This window comes from Rhipicephalus microplus, chromosome X, assembly GCF_043290135.1.
Source record: "Rhipicephalus microplus isolate Deutch F79 chromosome X, USDA_Rmic, whole genome shotgun sequence".
NCBI lineage: Eukaryota > Metazoa > Arthropoda > Arachnida > Ixodida > Ixodidae > Rhipicephalus > Rhipicephalus microplus.
Genome location: NC_134710.1, coordinates 413,967,634 through 413,988,403, shown reverse-complemented (window position 1 = coordinate 413,988,403; position 20,770 = coordinate 413,967,634). Strand labels below are relative to the sequence as shown.

General features: G+C 42.4%; 1 protein-coding gene across 1 annotated transcript in view; it reads right to left on the bottom strand.

Annotated features, from left to right (window-relative positions):
- The window catches only part of LOC119161732 (cGMP-dependent protein kinase, isozyme 1), a 315,895-nt gene that overhangs the window by 182,773 nt on the left and 112,352 nt on the right, over positions 1 to 20,770 (bottom strand). The window contains exons 3-4 of the mRNA XM_075880279.1: positions 8,028 to 8,141; positions 6,276 to 6,381 (exon numbers count right to left, since the gene is read on the bottom strand). Coding sequence (XP_075736394.1) covers positions 6,276 to 6,381; positions 8,028 to 8,141 — 220 coding nt within the window. The remainder of the gene's footprint in view (positions 1 to 6,275; positions 6,382 to 8,027; positions 8,142 to 20,770) is intronic.

Here is a 20,770-nt window from a genome sequence, read left to right as displayed (position 1 = left end):
GGAACGACGTATCCAAATGCCCTAAATTCATAATTCAGATCTACTTATTTGCAGTATAAAGGCACAATTATGGTTCTTTGTGATTCAGGAATAAATGATCAGATGTAACTTCTTCAGATATATGTCCTGGGTGGTTACATTTATTTCTTCGTGGTGGTGTTTATGTACGATCCGAAACACTGTTATATACGTATGCTTCTAGCACAAGGAAAGTACAAGCGTATATTTACTCTTCTATACAAGAAGAGGCCCTGCCGCCATGTCGTAGTGGCTAAGGCCACTACGACATGGCGGCAGGGCCTCTTCTTGTATAGAAGCCTGCGGACCTGAAGATCGAGGGATCAAATCCCGGCTGTGCCGACTGCATTTCCGATGGAGGCGAAAGTGCTGTAGGCGCGTGTGCACATATTTTGGAGCACGTTCAAGAACCCCAGGTGGTCGAAATTTCCGGAGCCCTCCACTACGGCATTTCTCATAATCATATGGTGGTTACGGGAAGTTACATTCCACATTTCTACCAGGTCTGCTGGCCACTTGGGTGAAGCTGCCATTCTTGAACTTTGTTAACTACTTTTTGTTGTTCCTGTTTTCTGAAGGGGCAAATGTTAACCACACTGGTTTCTCAGTAACACGGAAACTCAGATGACATAAATAAAATGAGCCTTATTATTGAACGTTTTGTATAATTATAAAAAACAGAGACATTCACGTAGAGTGAAAGTGTTCATTTATAAAAGTAGCTTTAATATACAAGTGACATATGGATATAATGAGCAAGCAATCAGCCCAGAATATCAGATCTAATGCAGAAATTGCGAACAATAGTGAGCAGTAGGATGAAAAGGTGGGCTAGTTGGTAATTCATGATGGTTCAGCGAACACGGAGCGCGAGGGTGAACACAGACACAAAGCAAAGAGGAGGCACACAGCATGAGCGCTCATGCTGTGTGCCTCCTCTTTGCTTTGTGTCTGTGTTTACACCCGCGCTCCCAGTTCGCTGAACCATCATGTATAGCGAGCAGGTCACGCCGTATTTGACTCTCTCACGTTTGTTATGACGGCGCATAGTTTTCTTAAGGCGCGTTGACACTATAGAGACACGACACTGACAAGACGCTGACGTAAACACGAGGCGGACGCACACCATCGGCCGGCGAATTGCCCACCGACGAGTCACCAGACCCCATGGTCATACTCGACCAACGACAATAACGACGCCTCAAAAGATAGCATTTCATCATAGTGTAACATGATGAGAGACCGAAAACACTAGCAAAACGCATCCACTGACCTGTTGTCGGCATGTGTTCGAGGGATGGACGAGTGAGCCAAAATTTGCCCCATGTCTTTTCTACGAAGGGGACAATCTCGAGGTAGTTACCAATGCCCTCTCCGAGGCTTCCGCGGCGCCTGAATAGGCAGCTCGAGCACCCAACTGAAGTCTTTTCTTCCCTTCCCTACCATGTCCACCACCCCCATGCCTCGTTACCATAGATTATGGCGGGGGCTGCGCCACGTAGCCGGAGATGGACATTGGCAAAGCAAGGAGCATGGCTGAAAATGAGGTCTAGGTGTGCAAGTTTAGTCGGTGTCGCTGCATGTGCCTCCAATGTGACTACTGAATCGACCATTGAAAGAATGTGAGCACGACAAGGCGTGGACGGGGCCTTCGAGAGACCACCGACGTTCTGTTTGGTCTTCGCAGTGTACATAGGTCGGTGACAAGAGAAAAGACACTCCTAATGCCTGCCCGCTGACCAAAATTGGTATCGTGTCTCTCTAGTGTAAACGCGCCTTTAGAGAGCTTCAGTACCAAATGGAGACTGAAGTTCAGAGGCACAGAGAGGCTTGAAGTGATCACATATTTTTCAAACGGGAACGTCGCTGGAAACAATGCTTCGGCAAGCTGACTTGTCCTCGCCAGAATAACAGCGTTCTCTTGACAATGATAAGTTCACTCTGGCTCTAGCGGCATTCTTTAAAGTGATTTTTATACGTATTTAGTTTATTACGTGTATTTATGAGATATTATCAGATGTAAATACTCACAAAGTTTGAAACCGTGGCTACATAGTTTTTATGAACAGGAAGAAGCCTATAATTACTTGATATCATTTGAACTACATGCCAAGAGTAAAAGAAGCTAAAACTATGCTGCGAAGACAACACGAATTGAAGACTTTCATTAAACGCGTTTTGTCGACAGCTGCTTGGCTGCCATCTTGACCAATTTCTCTAGCAACACTGCACTTCCGTCAGCCCAATGAGGCTTGCAGAAAACTGCCATTGCTCATGTACTCGCGCAAAATTATTAGCTGATCAAGTAATGGCTCCAAATAGTTTTGATCAGCCGTTGCTACTATGAAACCTGAAAAACTTTCGCAGAATCGCGAATCCCTGGGTTAACACACCAAAGAGCAGCAAAAAAAAAAACACGTGTTGCCTGATTTAGCATTCTTCGTTGAACGCATAATTGACTTGCTCGGCGTTGCTGACTGCGACTTCCGTTTTCTGCCCACCACCACTTCTCTATCTTTCCCGTAGTTGGCCACCAACAAAGTAAAGTAACTCATTGCGGTGCAGTTTGTAATATCACTGAGCAAGTGGCGATAAACAGCGAAGGCATATGCTACGAACTCAAGTTAACTATTTCCTGCACCTAGCTTGATTTCAAAATGAAAAATAGGAATTAAAAAAGTCATACAAACAAAAGAAAAGTTTATCATGGGCATATCGAATTTGTTATTTGTAAATATTTGTGAAAGCTAACAAATGCGAGTACCCTAATCAACCTCGCTGCGTTTAACCAGACCATAGGACGCCCGGCAACCGCTACGAGTGTGCATGTTCCCTGAAAACAAAACTAGCGCTGAGTTTCCCGGGCCTGATACGGGCTCTAGGCTGAAAGGGAGACTCGAACCAACAAGGCGCTAAACTAACTTTTTTTTTTGTGCGACTCGTGCTGACCAACTGAACTGAGCACTTTCCCGCTTTTTGTACGTCGATCACTCCCGGGCAGACTTTCGCTTGACCTTATCAGCTCAGCGAAGTTCTTCGGACATAGATCTGCCAAAGCAGTCTGGGCTTGTGCGAGAGCTTATACCTTAATCTGCCTTACGTTGCCGTTAGCAATTTCAAATTCGTTGCGCATGCTCACCACTTCGCGATGGCCTCAACCTAAAGAGGATCTTTGAAACGTAAAATTTTCAATGTAGGATCAATAGAGGAAGAGATCACGTGGGCACTGAACTACCATAAAAAGTTCATGACTTTGAGCTAAATGTTATGCATTTTTCAGTTATCACCAAAGGTCTGCAACAACCGGAAGAAATTATTAGAAGAAAGTTGTATGACGTAGCCTCTTTTTTTATTGAGAACGCGAAAATTACTCGCCTAATAGTGTCTTGAAATATTTCTGAGTTCCTAAAGGGCCACGAGAGAATTCTACAAGTGAAAGGCTACGGTTTAGTTTAGGCCATGCTGTGTGAAATGGGTGTTTATTACCGACCCCCCTGACATAGAGTAGTCCTATTTGTTACACTTTGTTGTTACAGTTTTACGGGATTTACGAAAGGGTAGAAATTTTTAGCATCAGTGCAAGCAAACATTTGAACGATTTATTCAGTTTAGCCTCTTTTAGTTTTCTGTCTATTCGTTTTGGTATTTTACTTTCAAAAGGTTGCTAGGGGCGGTGAAGTTTAAAATAGAAGAAATACAAAGTGTTATGGGAAAAGCTCGGCCCAGTTACGTACACAAGCGGTAACATTGTCGTCCTCTGTGGTTACAACGCCCTAAAATATTAGGCCTAATTACATGACAACTGACTTGTTTTAGCGACGCGGCTAAACTACGGCAAATTTAGGGCACAGGTTATATTATATCACTTTTACAAATGAAAGTATACAGATTTAACAAAGAACAAATGACGCTCTATTAAGCAACGTTAGAGCCAGTGCATCATATTGTACGTCATGCGAAGTGCATTCCATCTCAACACGCACCAGTGAGGCTCGTTCTTTGTTTCAGTTTGTTCAACCAACAACACAAAATCAAACGGAAGGCTGGCACGATGCGCGCGACTACACCGAGAGAACAGTAAGCGGATTACTCCCATCGCCAATTCTCCTCCTGATTGTCGCTCGCAACTCGCCGGTCAAAGACGGCTTTGCCAGGACACGGGAAGGGGGAGGGGGATGGAGCTTACCTTTCACTGTCGCAAGTGCCATCGTTCTCCTACTTAGCGAGGCGCACCAGCACACTCTCTTGGAATAATATCACCGTCGAGGCTTATTGAAATCATGCTGGAAACTTTTGGAGATAGAATACCGCCCTACTAGGAAGCACTAAATCTGGAGCCCATCTTTGGCTCTGAACGTCCACAAAAGTGCATTCGAGCTGTTTGTCTGAAAGGCGTTTTACGGAAGCGGGTCATAGGGCACATATCATTTGAGAGGAGCGATCAAGTGACTCAGTAAACTCAAAGTGCGACACGTGATATGCCGGAGACTTCGCATGTATTGATAGAAGAACACCATGATTTTGAGAGAAGTTATTGTAACTGAATCACCGACTAAGTGCTAGAGCGACAGAGTGGAAGAAAACGGTGCCACTACACCATGAGGAAGGAAGTTTAAGCGGAAAGACAGGGAGGTTAGCCAGTTCTTAGACCAGCTGGCTACCCTGTGCTGGGGAAAGGGGTGAAGGGAATGAAAGATGTTAAAACATTGTTGCGAAGAGAAAGAGAAATTACAAAAAAGCTTTCCATCAGCCCTGCGACCAACAGAAAAGAACGCGCACCCACGTGATAGCACATGCTCGAACAATTTGCATTTGAAATTGCGTTTGCCACCCTCTGCCGTTTCGGTGGAGGCCCAGAGAACTGGTAAAGCCCCAATAAAGGCCTCCAGAAACAGGAGGCGTTTTTAGACTTTGTCACTATAAGAAGAACGCACACGCTATGCCATCCTGCATAAGACGGGTTGAAATAAGAAGAAATTTGCCATGTAGCTACAAAGTAGCGTCATGTATGCACATGCCATCATTGTTGCACCTGTAACTGTTCTACCGTTTGGCTTTACTTAAATATTCAGCTCGGGCTTCCTTCTTGGTAAACTTTAGGCAGCCAACAAAAACGTACACAAGTGAGTGCTTTTACAAACTGTACACATATTACTTTTCTCCTTCGGAAAATTTGCTTCCCGTCATCTTGACGGCAGGTGTGGAATCTCGACATCAATCGTATTAATTGTACATTGGGCTTTCGAAAAAAGACTATCAGTTCGATCGGAATACGCCTAGGCTACTGTTAGCTCAGTAAAAGGAAGAGGTGACCATAGAACGGAATGCACAATCTAGAAACAAACAAATGAGTGGCTACTTGGGCTGCTTGGTAATGCATTTTATTAAGATAGCAATTATATGGACAGTCTCGTCTGGATGTTGCCGCCTGTGTCGGGGTTGATGTCGACCACCGTATATGTATATGCATCTATATATATGAACATGCAAGAAAGAAACGAAATTAGAAAGAAGACTTCGACGTGCGCAATCAAACGAGGGACCTCCGCATTGTGAGTACGAGGCGTTACCACTGAGACACCATAGAGTACCTCCTTGCAAGTTCAAACGGCCAGGTATTTATACCTACCACTTACCGCTGTTTGCGGTCACCTCGGAGGGGAACTATCGTGTTTTCAGCATTATCCGCAAGATGGTGCAGTGAGCGCGCGGCAGCTGTCTTCTCTAACACGTACCTCGGCCCGCGTAAAAAATAAGGGTGTATGCGCTCGATCGCGCGCCCTTATCGTGCAGTGGAGAGGACCGTACATCTCGTACGTATTCTGTTGTAGTTAGCGGGCACACAAAGGTCCCTGAAATTATTGAAAATCCTCTATTTGCGAAAAGTGTGCGCTTTTCAGATAGGGCGAAGGAACTACTGAGAAGATTATTCGCGTTGATCTGTACCTTTCATTCGTTTCGTGCGTCATTTGTGCGTGAGAAACGCGGGGCACGTTTCGATCTGCTTCCCATTCTGCGCGTGACCTTCCAATTCGCATTTGCGGCAAAGCCGTGCCTTTTTTTTTTAAGAAACACACTTCCATAGTGCGCAGAAAAAGTTTTTAGAAAGAAGACAGATAGGACTATCTGTCTTCTTCCTAAAAACGTTCCCTGCTCACTTCTTTAAAAAATGTGGAAACAAGACACACGCGCAAAAGAAAACGCATGCACATAAATTAAGCCAATTAACGTTGAGTGAGTGGAAAACACAGCTATACCTTCTGAGGAATTGGATGTTCTCCTCCTGCCTCTGAAGTCCAGTTTTCATCATGATCGCCTGGAAGACGCGTCGGTCCAGCACCCACACCTTGGCCTTCGTCACCGCTGCAAAACCCAGTGGCACAATGACGAACTCTCCTGCGGGAGCGCTTCATCACCCAGCACTGATTCGTTCATTTCAAACAAGTTGTAAATAATTGTGCGGCATTTAGTACTACCTTTAAGAGTTCTTTACTAAGTTGCACGTGCTTAAAAACTGGCCGCTGTTTTGTGTGCGTTAAAATCAGTATGTGAAAAACATTGCTCTTTCGTGCAGTTTGCTCGAAGAAGCAAGCCCATTTTTGTACGGCAAAACTAATGAAAGCGTCATCTGTACTACACCTCCTTTTTAATTGTTTGCTATAAGAATGCGTGTTGCGATGATAGATAAAAAATTGGGCAGTAAAGTACCGAAAATGTGTGCCTCAATATTGAGAGTCGAGCTAGTTTGTTCTTGTGAACACTCTGAAACGTTTTACTGGTGAACCAAGGCAGGGCAAGAAAAGCCATATAACCCTTGATTTAGAAACTTCATTACACGTAACACATGTTTTTGTCCTAGCATCATCTGGCGCCATCCCACTGTGATAGAGTGCGATGTGCGTGCTACTGAATGACTTCACGTGAGAGCAGTTGACAAAACCATCGTTTCTTCAACAGGGGGGGGGGGGGAGAAAAATTAGATGCATTTCGTAGCAGATTTTGGGGCAGATACCTATGATAATGCCAGATCATGGGCCGTTATCCTGTACGAAATACTAAGCTGTTTGTAAGTGGTACATCTGTTGGGCAACGACAGGTACAACTTCGGTTGTACTGAGTATGTCTGTTGTACTTATGTTACATTCTCTTACATTAGGCGTCAAGTTTAGTCACCGCCAAAGTCTTCCCGTGCGATAACTGATTCTGCGCAGCCCGAGCAGATTATCTTTCTCTTTGCGGAGTGTTCCCTTATCTTTGACTGAAAATTTACAGCCTTTCCAAATTTCCTCATCTCCCAAGCTCACAAAATCGGCGAGTGCGGCAAAGTGGTGAGTGTTGAGACTGTAGTATACATGAAAGACGAAACAGTGGGAGACGAGGTGCCTCCGATTGGTAACATTTATCGCCCTTTATTTGCGGCCACTTAAGCTTGTCACAGTGGCTTGCAAAGACGCTCTAAGCATCTAGCTTTGCCCGAGTGACGTCGTTCTTTTGTAAAACTGGTCGAACAGCGTTGAAGTAACATGCGAAGTATTCCGACAGACCACCACAAATAGCTTTCAGTTGCTAACATCCCGCAAAAGCACCTACTTACCATAAATTCGAATATTTGCAGCTTTTGCTCATTTCGTTCATCAGGTTTTTTACTCTCACTGGCCCTGCTCAAGCTAGACAGTGCTTATTTGAGTCACCCTATTTCTTTTTCATCCAGATTAGCCAGGGGCTTTTAGTTGAAGACAACGTGACTAAATGTGAACCTTGCTGATGAGCTCATATGCTTCGCCACTCAAGATGGCGCATCGCAACCTATAGTATACAAATTGTACTTTTGAGCCAAGCAATACTTGGCCAGAGTGCTTTTTACTCTTACTTGCTCAATTATTTGTTTGTTTGGAGTTGGGCTATCGTTGCTATAATTTGTTTTCTTGGTAGGGTGTTGCGGCCAGCATCAATGGCGCTGCTTAGTCCCACAGACACACACTGAGATTACAACTAATGACGGCGCGTACCTTTGACGCTTGCCGTGCGGGTGCAGTTGTAGAGTATGGCCAACTCTCCGAACGCCTTGCCTGGTCCCATGCGGCCCAACACCTGGTCGTCTTTTTCAACCTCCAGCTCACCCTCTGAAAAATTGATCAATTATTTAAGTATTCAATCAATCAATCAATCAATCAATCAATCAATTATTGAGCGTAAAGAAAGAACCTACGCATGGGTCTGAAAATTGTTATCACCTCTGCAATCAGCTCCTAATGAGCAACAGATGAATGCTCTTTGTACTTATTGTGGTATGTATTTCTGTGAAAAACAGGTTTCTTAGCGAAAGGGCAATCAGAAGCACTATGCTGCACGTTCAGCTGCACTGGAAGGATTTATCAACAGAAATCCTTAATGAAATGTATTGAATTGTTAACCTAAGGAGAGTTTTTACACGAAAACTTTGTAGGACATGAAAATGTTTGCCGCACCCAATTCTTAGAAATTGCCCGAAAACACTGGTAACTCCAACTAATAATCATCTAAATGGAAGGATAATGATTCAGGTATTATCAACACTCAGCGTGCTGGTTGCGAAGGGATTGATACTTTTCTGCGATATCAGACAGGAACTTCGCGCGACGAATATAAATAAACCCGAGTCGTGGCAGAATCTGGTCAGGAAGAACAGCAAGTCGTCTTAACTACACAAGTACATCGCTTATATTTTGCTTTAATGCTTCGTACTCATCAGGAGGGCGTATTCACGAAACTCACTTAGGAGGAAATTTTCGTGCAAAAGCAATTTCGTCGCGTAAGTAAAGTCACAAAGCGAAGAAGAAGAAACGTCGTAACAGGCCATCGTTACCACACCGGACACTGCGATAAAGCACGCAGCGACTTCCCAGGAGCATGTCAGCAAAGATGACGCATTTACTGTATTAGCTGACGTCACCCAAAAAAGGCTCGCAAGTGGAATCACGAAGCAAAATTTTGCGCAAACAAATCATGGTTAAAAGAAAACTGTAGAAGTGGTTCGGACATGTCTTACGAACCATATGGCTCCTTAAAACATGCACCTGCGGCGAGGTATATGATGCTGTGGCTGATTTTGAGTCATTTACAGCCATGCAAGGCTGCTTGATGGTTGGTGGCACGTTTTAAATTGTTTCGGCGCATTGAGCTTCGTGTCTTGTTTTTCTGTACGTATTGGGCAGTAATGATGGTTGAAGTGATCCAACAAGCTTGGAGTTCTAGTTATTGAAGAATTCTATCGGGTGTCAATGTAGCGTGAAATTATGCTTGCAGAGACTTGTGGTTGGATGAAGCCAAGGTGAATCGCGAATGGTCGATGAATTTGAAAGCATTGCGGTATATGGTCAGGCTTCTTTTCTGATAATGGTTGTGTTGTAGCCTACATCGTCTAATCAAATATGCAACATGAGATCTTCCTCAAAATTTTTGCGCAAGCACACAGGAACACAAAAAAGAACACAAACGGATGCCCGTTTGTATTTTCCTGTGTGTCCCTGGGTGCTTGCGCAAAAATTTCAAGATGGTTATGTTCCAACTAGGTCGAATTGCAGTTTTGCTTCAACTTGAGATGTTGGCCACATTGGTGGAAATTGCCGCTAAAGAGGTTAAAAGAAACACATAACCTGGACGCTTTTGCAAATAAATGTGAGTGAAACTTTTGAGTTAGCCACTCATAAAGACTAATCTGTGGTTGCCCTCTAGTGTACTTCGATTGTCTCTAACTGTGCAATTGGAATGATCTCTTAAATACAGCTGTCTATGCATTTTTCGCCGATCTGGAACGGGCTCGTACTTTGCAAAGCGAATTGTATATTAAGGATGTGCGTGATTACGCACAGAACTACTAACAAATCAAGCTTTTCAGCATTCGCTCTTCAAAAACCGATGTGGGCCGTGATAACATGCCAAGCATTCAGAATGAACTGGCTCCAGTAAATTTAAATGATGCCTAAAATTTGCAAACACTCCTAATTCTCTAGTACAGATAAATCTTGGTGGAATTTGTTCCCTTAATAATTAACCACTATTTAACTAGGCGTAAGAATAACAAATAGAGGTGGTGCCAGCATGCTTTAGTTAACCATGAGCATGAAGGTTGCCACTTTTGTGTTAAATTACGCAATCATCTGCGTATAGGTTTTTTACCAGTTTTTGATCAACTATGCTATTTATAAATATTAGGGAGAATAACAGCCCTAACCCCAAGCCTTTTAAAACGCCCACCTCAATGCAGTATTCTTTAGTATTGCCCTGACCTTTATTATCAGTTTCAAATGGGCAACACAATCGAATGCTTTTGAAAATAAAGAAGAAATCACAGTCATTTGAGATGGAGCATCAACACCAGCAGCAAAATTATGCACGGCTCATGGAGCGCCGTCACACTAGACTTACCTTTGCGAATCCATGTTGCCTATGACCAATAAGGTTATTCTTTTCCAGAAACCAGAATATATGCCCAAAAGTGATGCGTTCTAGTATCTTCAAACAGGAATATGGTAGAGGGATTGGCCTGTAGCAAGTTACTTGGCGTGAGTGCCCATATTTCAGTATCAGAATAATTTCACTGTACTTCCATTTTGTTGGTAAATGAGCTTCTAATAGTGCTTTTTAAATATTAAACACAAGTACTTGGAATACCATCCAGCATACCTGACCAAAAGAGTGTTGGTATACTCTCAATTCCAGGATACTTCTTTACTTCTTTGTGTCTTATTTTAGCAACAGTGAGAGTACACCTTCTTCAGATACAAACATTTCACATATAGACGGAGCATCAATCTACGAGAATGAAAGACGGGGCACCAGCGTCCTCCTGCACAAATACCGCGTAGAAAAATCTGTTAAACCTCGATGCCGATTGTAGTTTATCCGGAACGTTGGCACAGTTCGCAGAAAAAAATAAATGTGACTTTTGCATTGAGGAAAAACGCCTCCAGAATTTAGACGGAGCCATGTAAAGAAAGCTTTTTAATGTAATATTGAAGTAGTAGTTCTTAGCTTCAGCGATATTCTCACTAAGAGCCAAGCGTAAGGCACTCAATTTTAATGAAGCCACAGGAAAGAGGTGTTGCCGCCACGTATTGTTTTCCTTTTTGCGTTGCGGTGAAGGCGACCAACTTGCTTAGTAAGCCATTATTTTGAAAATTTTTTATAATAAATTATGACATAATTGAGAATGTTGATAGTTTAAAGTCTGCAGCTTATGAAATCAGCTGCATATAAGTGAGGATAAAAATATTGTGGTTTTAAAAAAGCACAAATACTTTGATTTCTTTTTGAGTTCTTGACCTTGTGACTCTCTCTGTGAATCATGTTCTGTGGAAGTAAAAGCAAGTAGGTGAAAATTGCTTGGCTGTCCACATCTTGCACGGATAAAAAGTAACAGTAAAAGCCTCAGTCCAGACAGAGCCAGTAAATGCACATTTTACCTGCCGTATTTTTTTTATTTCTCAATGTTGCGACATGTTTTATTTTTGCCGTGCATTTTTTCACCACAATGGCAGAGTGATAAACTTTATTCTACAGAGTTCAAAAGTGTACCTAAGTACAAAATTCTTGATCTCTAAAGCTGGCTCTTCATCTGTTTCAAAACCATGGTTAATTGTCCCCATGTCCGTGGCTAGCCTAGCTAAGCAGCAGTGCAATGCAGCCACCATCCATACAAGCCAAGTCATGGAGCGCAGCTTTGATGTTCTGTGCAGGACCGAGCATATCTGTCTGGCATGATTCTGACATTGATAATAATGGCGAGTTTTGGTGGTAGCTGAAGGAGCCCATTAAAAGGAATTGGCAGATTGGAACTGTAATTTTTACGATTATCCCTCCTATTGAAGTGCATTTTTTGAAAGTTTTACTTTGGATACATGGATGTGACCAACAGGCACATTCATAATCCGCAAGTGCTTTGTGTCTTATGAACTGCCAATTTACTCCACTACACTGCTTGATGAGCCGGCTATGTTAGATAACTTTGAAGTTGGGAACATTAGCAGTTGTCTTGTAACACAGTCTAACTTGTGTAGCCAAGCGAACTCACTTATGGTCGGCTTCTCGCACGTAGTGTAAAGTCAAAATAAAAGATACTTATTGTGCCTGTGCCTGTCACAAGTTTCACGCCTGTAAAATTAACATCATAGTTATGCACTTGTATCTTGAAATATATATTTAACCGTTTGTGTGTGTGTTGACACTTACTTTTTATTATTTGTTGATGCTTGTAATTGACTTGTGATAATGAGACAGCTGCAACTATGAGCGCGTATTTATCAACTATACACTTTCGCATTTAGCATGGTTGCAACTATGATGTGTAGTTTTCTAAGTTCGAGCAGTAACATTCGATCAAGTGATCCACGGTCATTTACAGTGTTTCACGAACTGAGCACAAAAGACCAGCAACCAGAGAGCGACTACGAGTGACTATGTCCTTCTGCTCAAAGTGGACGTTAGCAGAAACAACACATTGTGATGACTGGAGCAGTTTGAATTGTAGAGTGACATTTTGTGCAGCTGCAGTTTAACTGATGAGCATTTCATTATTCCGCAGTTCCTTGGAACTTGAGAATTCACAATTAAATAAACTTTGCATGTAACATTCTAAGCGATAATACTAACGCAAAGAACGTTGAAGTGGTAGTGTGCAAATCGATTTGAGGTACATTTAGTTTTAAACATGCATGTAATTTAAAGTGCCTGTCTGTCTCAGCATTTCTCTGCCACAGGAAACAGCATTCATGCTCGACAATGCTAACCATGTTTCATTTTTTGCAGTATAGTTATTGAGCTATTGATGCGGTAATTTTGTAATTGGTCGATATAATCGTTCAGGATACACACAGTATGATAGCACCAATGATATCGTGTCTGTATGAGCTCCGGAAAGTGCTTCTATGTGAGTAATTTAGGGGGAAGAGGATTTTCACGGCTCCTAGTATACCGACATTAGGTATTATTACTTGTGTAATGTTATCCCATCGTCTCTCTGTCCTTTTCAACAGTCTACTTCTCTGTTTCTAGGGTGTAAGCAAAAAATAGCTTTTTTTAATCTAGTGCTTGTTCGAATAGGTTTCATCGTAATGTAAATGTGTAATCTGCAAATGGACTATCATGTTTGCAGCTTTTCTCATATTGCTAAAATAAATATATTTATTTCAATGTGTATGTGCTACATCATGCATTTACTTCTCATTTTTGATGCATCTTCGCAATGATTTAGCCTGAAACAAGTGTGACTGGGCTACTAGTGTACTCTGATATTGAAGCTGGCGACTTAAACAATATTTAAAACTCAACGTAACGATGTATTATCACCAATATTACTATACTCAGATAAGCTGTGAAAGCTTCATGATGACGGGATCGAATCTCGGCAGCGGCGCCTGCATTTTCGTTTGAGGTGAAAATCCTGTAGGCCCGTGTGCTCAGATTTGAGTGCACGTTAAATCACTCCAGGGGGTCGATATTTGCCGAGCCTTCTACTACGGCGTCTGTCATAATCAGATTGTGGTTTTAGGACGTTACACATGTTAATATGTGTAATTATTAATCACATATTAATCAAATCAATCAACTGCAACCACTCGTCCACTGCTGCAGTGCTTGAGATGAGAGCTTTCCACATCAGCATTTACCCCATTGGTAATATATCGTCATTCCCTCGAAGTATTCCAAATTCAAAACGTCCAGTAAAACTGTGCAAAACAGAAATAAAAATCGGAATGCATTCGCCTAAGGTGACTCGAAAGTAGAAGCCGCCAAGTGGCTGTATTACGTGCACTTTAGATTGACTTATGCAACGCTAATCAAGTATTCTTAATTCAATGCCACTGTTTTCACATTACTAATTCACTACTCAGTTTGCATTATCGTCATCTAAGAAAACGTTCGCTAATGGACTCACACCTTTCTTAATTTGCTTTGATTTTCACATTTATAGGCAGTAACGCTTAATCTCACTTATGCTCTTCATGCACCCGACGCCGCTCTGCGGAACCTTTCCATGACGTCTGCTGCACCAGAGGGTCGTCTTGATCATTTCCTCCGTCACTTAAACTTCAGGCTTTCACGAAGACGAAATGAGCCGAGCTAAAGACGTATCCCTGTACTTTTTTTTTCTTTCATTTCACGTGGCACGCGCACCTCGTTATTCACGAGGCGCACATCTGCCCATGTCACTTGACGTCGAGACACTTGAACATCCCATGTTTTATGTTTGCCTCACACACAGAGCGCAGCACGAAATAACTGCACCATGTTTTCTGAAAAGCATTGCCACTGAAACACCTCCCGACGAATCTCATTCGTTTTACGTGGTCACATGTCCAAGCGTAAGTGCATGCATAATCTCGCGTTCCAGCTTTATCGAAACGCTACGTACATAGAATCTGTAACATTGCGCTCACGATACGATTACATTACTACTGCTCTATATTTCTGCTGCAGAAATTCTTCGTAGGCACAAAAGCCCCTGATGTGTCTAATTAAAAGATATTTTCAAGAAAGGCAACTTTTTACGTCTATCTGATGAACACCCTTGCGGCAACCACTATGCCGGGTTAGATTATGCCGGATTTGCTAAATAACAGCACATTTTCTTTAAAATCTAAGTTAACTAGTAGTGACAAACAGATGGTACACATCTTCAAACATTGCATGCATCAATTTTTGTGTGGCTTTGTCGGTGTAGCGTACCTGGAGTGTTGTTTACTAGCACTTGGCGAGATAATGCACGATTATTGCTTAAAGCTATCGAACAATTACTTTTCTTCAGCTACGGCCACTGATGAAATGCGAGCGCTTGGTTTTGCGTAGAACACCCAGACGTCTGTTACAACGCGGCAGCGCGTATGCGCTGTAGCAGAGCCCGACGAACTGGAAGCTGAGATGCTTCCAACAATTAAAATTATATATATATATATCATTTTATTATTATTATATAGCGCATTTTAATAAAATAAATAAACTCTTGACGCTAGACCTCTTGCGTCTACCTTGCTATCATCGACGCACACTTCTTTTTCTTCCTGTCGTTTCACCAACTCTCGTATGTTCTTCGAGCTCTCAAAAGTGCCGAGTAAGTTAGATACGTGTCATTGATAACGTGCCCCCTCGAGTTAAGAGAATGCTTGGCTAAGAAATCGCGCAGCCAAAAATAAAAACATCCTGAATTCGACCTCTGGGGCCGGATTCACAAAACTCACTGCGAAAACATTTTTGCGCAAGAGAAATTTTGTTGCGTAAGTCGATTCACGAAACGAAAAAACGTCGTAAGGGTCCATCGTTGTCACATCGGCAAATAAAGCGCGTGGTGACTGCCCGGGAACATGTCAGCGATGGTGATGCAGTTGCTATAATTTCTTACGTCACCGAAAAGTGCTCGTAAGTGGATTGACGAAACGAAATTGTGCGTAAAAACAGCATAGCTGAGAGAAAATCCTAAGAGTGGTCCGGACCACTCTTAGGAACAATGTGGCTACTTAGAACCTGCTGCCACGGCGGTGTACTTTGGTGCCCTGGCTGGTTTTGAGTTAATTCACGCCCATTAGGGGTTGCCTGATGACTTCTGGTGCGTTTTTATTTCTTTCGGCGCTTTGAGCTTCGCATTTTGTTTCCCTTGTACGCAGTGGATGGTGTTGACAACCACCATCGTCCAATAAGTTCGAAGTCGCAGTAGTTGAAGAATTCTATTGGGCGTCAATGGCATAAAACTACGCATGTAAAGATTTGTGGTTGGATGAAAACCAAAGTGATACGTGAATGGTCGGTGCATTCGAACGCAGCATGGCATAGGATCAACCTTATTTGTTATGTTGTTGTGTTGCGCCCCATCTCATCCAATTAAAAGTGCGACTCGAGATCCTTGCCTCATTGGTGGAAATTACCACCAAAGAGGTTAATGGGAGCACATTCTTTGCACGCTATTGGAAATAAAAATGAGAGGAAGTTTTCAGTGAGTGGTTCATAAAGTTTGGGCTCTAGTGTACTTTCATTGGCTCTAACTGTCCAATGGTTGCCATCTCTGAAATACAGCAGTTGATACACTTTGGGACAATCTGGAACAAAGCGTACTTTGTAAACCAAAGCGTATTAGGGGTGCGCGTGATTACGCATGGAACTACAAACAAATCACGCATCTTCACCTTCACTGTTCCGACACCGATATGAACCAAGATAATATGGCAAGCAATCGGAATGAAATGACCCTAGTAACTTTGTATGACACCGAAAATATGCAAACCCTCATGATTCTGGTGCAAACCTTGGCTGAATTTATCCCTGCGTCAATTACCAGCCATTTAACTTGGTGCGCGAACATCATTCAAAGATAGAGCGAGCCACTGACATGTATTTTGTGCGACGCAGCGACCACTTGACCTGAGAATAATAGTGTTGCGAAGGCGAATCCCCTGTCGCATGCTCTGATCGAAGCAGACGACAAACGCGAGCAGATGACGGCTTGCCCGATGGACACAGCTTGTGATTGGTTGTGAAGCAATACCCTCTACATCAGCTCACTCCGTGACGTTGCCAAAACACTTCTTTCATCTGGCACGCCTGTCTTGTTCGTCATATCACCCCCCTCGCACATAAGAGAAAATTTTTTCACGCCGTGAAAATAGTGCAAGTACTTTCTAAGAGCTCTCTTATGTGCTGCGCAGTTGTCGAAAACAACATGGCGTCGTAAACAGCATATCGGTCGGTGCGACTTTCAGTGAACGCTTCTCGCACGAGTTACTTCAGCGTTTGACCGGATGTGTTGTGATTATAGCAGCTCTTTCGGTGCGTGTAAGCAGTGCGGAAAGCTGTGGCAGTGCAATGGTGTACGGTGAAGCGTAGCAAAGCCTGTGCGTCGGTGTGGTTATCAAGCGGGGATCGGCGTCGATGTATCGACGGCAACTAGCACTCGAGAAGCCTGCAATGTGTGTTTGTGTGCCGGTAACAGTTCGTTCGCTTGACTTTCCAGTCTCTCAGTTGGGTGCTGTGCGACATTTCGGATTGACAGCGTTTTGACACGTTACTTGAGTGACCCCAAGTACGCACGGAAACGTATGAACTACGCGCTCGGTTCTTGCTTCGCCTCTAGTTAGCCCGTACGCTTCTATTTACTTGAGAACAATGTACTGTTCGGGAGTGAAACGATGTTTGTTGTGAACAGTGGTGCTGTGTTGACGTTCCAAGACTTGCGAACAAGCTGTGCTCGTGTGACCGAAAATTGAAAGACAGCGTTGATAACTGTTTTGCCCTGCAAAGTTGTCGTGGGGCAGCTTGGCGCTTTTGTTTGTTAAGTCGTCACTTCTCCTTTTTGTGATAACCATAGTCCTAGCGCTGCGATGTGATCAACCAAAACTGCGAGACGCTACATTCTGTTGTGGATCGTGTTACTTTGGAAGCGCGCCTAGACTGTTCTTAACAACTTGAGAGTTCTATGTGGCAGCGAGAGCCCGTGAATGTCAAGCATCCCTCCGGCCCCCAGAAAAAGCAAAGATTTCACTGGTGCCTTGCTTTGGATGAAGTTGTAGGCCAATATCGCCTAACTACAGGTTTCCGAGTTCATCTTGCCATCGTTTTGCACGGCACTAGAGCCTTGACAACAGCCGTTCTTGGCCAGTTCTTACACTTTATCAATGGACGTGCACGCCTGGCCAGCCCTTCATTGCTGTCATTGGCAGCTTCTAGTCTGCAGATGCCCTTTGCCTGTTGTCCGTACTTGGGTCCTCATGACACCGACGGCTACTAAATGCTGCCATCGGTGAGTTCACCTTGCAGAACTAAATTTCATCGGTACTATGATTCACGCAGTTCTATAACGTGTGCAAGTTTTTAAGCCCATCAGATGTATTGTTTCTCTACCGTAAGTTGAAGCATGAAAAATTTACTACTACTGTTATATACATACATATATTATGGAGCAAATACATAAAAAGTTTTTTGTGATTTGATACAAGTGAGCTCTTGTTTGATTATGAGGTTGGACCTGTCGATTGACCGTGTTTGACAGTTGGAAGGTTAATGTGAATTTATTTTTCAGGAGCCAGGTTGCACCTAAACAATTTATGTTATTTTGAAAAATTAGTTCTATAGACGATTACCACAGTGGTAGTACTATACTTCAGTAGGACATATATATTGCGGTACGTAAATTTTACATGAGGCTTCAGTTTATTTCAAAGTGATTATAGCAGATTTTAGTCACTTTAACGAAGTGATAGCTTGCTCAAATAAGTATTAGAAGTGAGTAATTTTAGTGATTGTTTTTAAATAACTCGATTTTGGCTCTTAACAGATCGCAGAGATTGGTTTGTTAAGGTCCTGTGATGCATGGGTGTCACATTCTGGCACATCAATCCTCATTATTACTTGGAGCACCTGTACAAAAATAGGAAGGACACATTCTCCCTAACTATGCAAGCCTATGTCACTGCTGGGACTGTTATCATTCAGCGGATGTGGCGTAGAAGCATGAGTGGCAGCCTCATCTGGAAGGAGTGCGATCTGCTTGGGAGCTTCGAGGGCACAAAACTGCCTAACGCCTGGCTGCAAGGTTAGTTTTTCTTTAATACATACGATTAAGTGAACACCACTTACTGTGCACAAATTGAAAACCCAAGCATGGTTGCTTTCAGTGGATACCTGTAATATTCATACACATAATTCTTATTCAACATTTCTAGAACTAAATTGCAAGATAATTGAGAATGTTGAAAGCTGAAAGCCTGCAGCTTATGAATGAAACTCCAATAATCTGAGACTCAAAAGCTTGTGCTTTGAAACGAGCACAAATACTTTCATTCCTTATTGAGCTCTCGAGCTTGTGACTCCCTCTGTGGATCAAGTGCTCTAGAAGGAAATAGCAAGTGGGTGAAAATTGCCTGGCTGTTCACAACTTTCAAGTAGAAAAACCTATTGAAGAAGCCTCAGATGACATAGGGCCAGTAACTGCATCTTTTACCTAATGTAGCCTTTTTTCTCTCAGTGCTGTTGCTTGTGTTTAGGCCGAACATGTTCACCAAGATTGCATAGTGATATATATTTTTCTACAAATTGTAACTGACCTAAGTATGCATTGTTGATCTCTAAAGGTGACGTTCAGTGTGTTTCAAAGCAATGGCTTCTCATTTCTCTGTCTGTGGCTAGCCTATTTCAGCAGCAGAGCGATGAAGCTAGCACACATGCAATCATGGAGTAATGGAGCGCTCCTTTGGTGTTCTGTGCAGGACGCAGCATATCCATCCGGCAAGACACTGGTATCAACAATAATGGTGAGTGTTGGTGGCACCTGTAGGAGCCCGTTGTGTTTGTTGTGTATGATTATTTCCCCTGATGAAGTGCATTTTTGAAAGGTTTTCTTCATTTAGAATAATAGATGTCAGCAACAAGCACACTCATAATCCACAAGTTCTTTGTGTCTTCTAGACTGCCCATTTGCTCCTATACGCAGTACGGTGAGCTGGCTATGTTAGAGAGCCTTTAGAGTTATGAACATTGGCTGTTGTGTTGTAATGCAGTCTAACTTGTGTTTCTTATTGAACCTATTTGTGGTCTGCTTCTCGCACCTAGTGTAAAGTCAAAATAGAAGAAACTTTATTCTTTATTGGCTTTTTATGTCTGGTAGAAGTTTCATGCCTTCATCTATACCATTGTAGTTTTGCTCTTGTATCATAATAAAATATATTTTCAGTCTTCATTGTTTGCGTGTGTGTGTGTTGAGCCTTGTCATTGGCTTCTGAAAATACAATATCTGTAAATATGAGCACATAATTCACAACTATACACTCTTGCATGTAGCATGGTTGTAACAATGATCTGTATTTTTCTAAGTTCCAGCAGTAACAAGGGGTTCGGTGCTCCACGGTAATGTACAGTGTATCAAGAACAGAGCACAAAAGACCAACAAGTATAAAGGGACTGCCAGTGACTGTTCTCCTGCTCAAAGTTTACAACAGCAGAAAGAGCACATTGTGATGTCAGGAGCAGCTGCTGCTTAAGTTCTTAGCAGTGCAATATTGAGCAGTTCATTTACTTGCATTCGAAATTATTTAAATTTTGCATGGAAGATACCAAACTATGACACTAAATTAAAGGCTGCTGTAGTGTTAGTGGGAAAATATTTTTTAGCTGAAGTTTTTAACATGTGTGTTAAGTGCCTGCGTGCCTCTACATTTACATGCCAGAAATCACAGCATCTATGGTCGCCAATGGTAACTGTGTTTGCATTCTTTGGAGTACAAGAAGTAAAGCCATGGATGCAGTAATCATGTACTTAGTCAATGTAATCCTTCAGTCTACACTCATTTGTATAGCACCAATGATGCATGAGTGTATAAGCTGAGGGAAGTGAATCTATGTGGATTATTTCATTTGGAAGGAAGAGGATAATCACTACTCCTAGTATATCTTAACAGTAGATTTTAGTGCTTGGGTATTATCCCACTGCCTGTCCATCCTTCAACAGTCAACTTATCTACTGTGTAAGTGTAACTTTTTAAATGTATACTTTGCTCGGATAGGTTTGTTCATAATGTAATGCAAGTGACTTATCATCGATGCAGCTCTACTCAGCCTATAAATAAAAGTATTTATTTTTATATGTAGCTATAGCATGCATTCACTTGTGTTTTTCTAGGTGCCTGTACAATTGTTTAGCCCTACAAAAGTGCTGGTATACTCTAATATTGAATCTGGCATCTTAAAATAGTTTGTTAGTGGAAGTAAGAATGTGTTTACAACCAATATTACT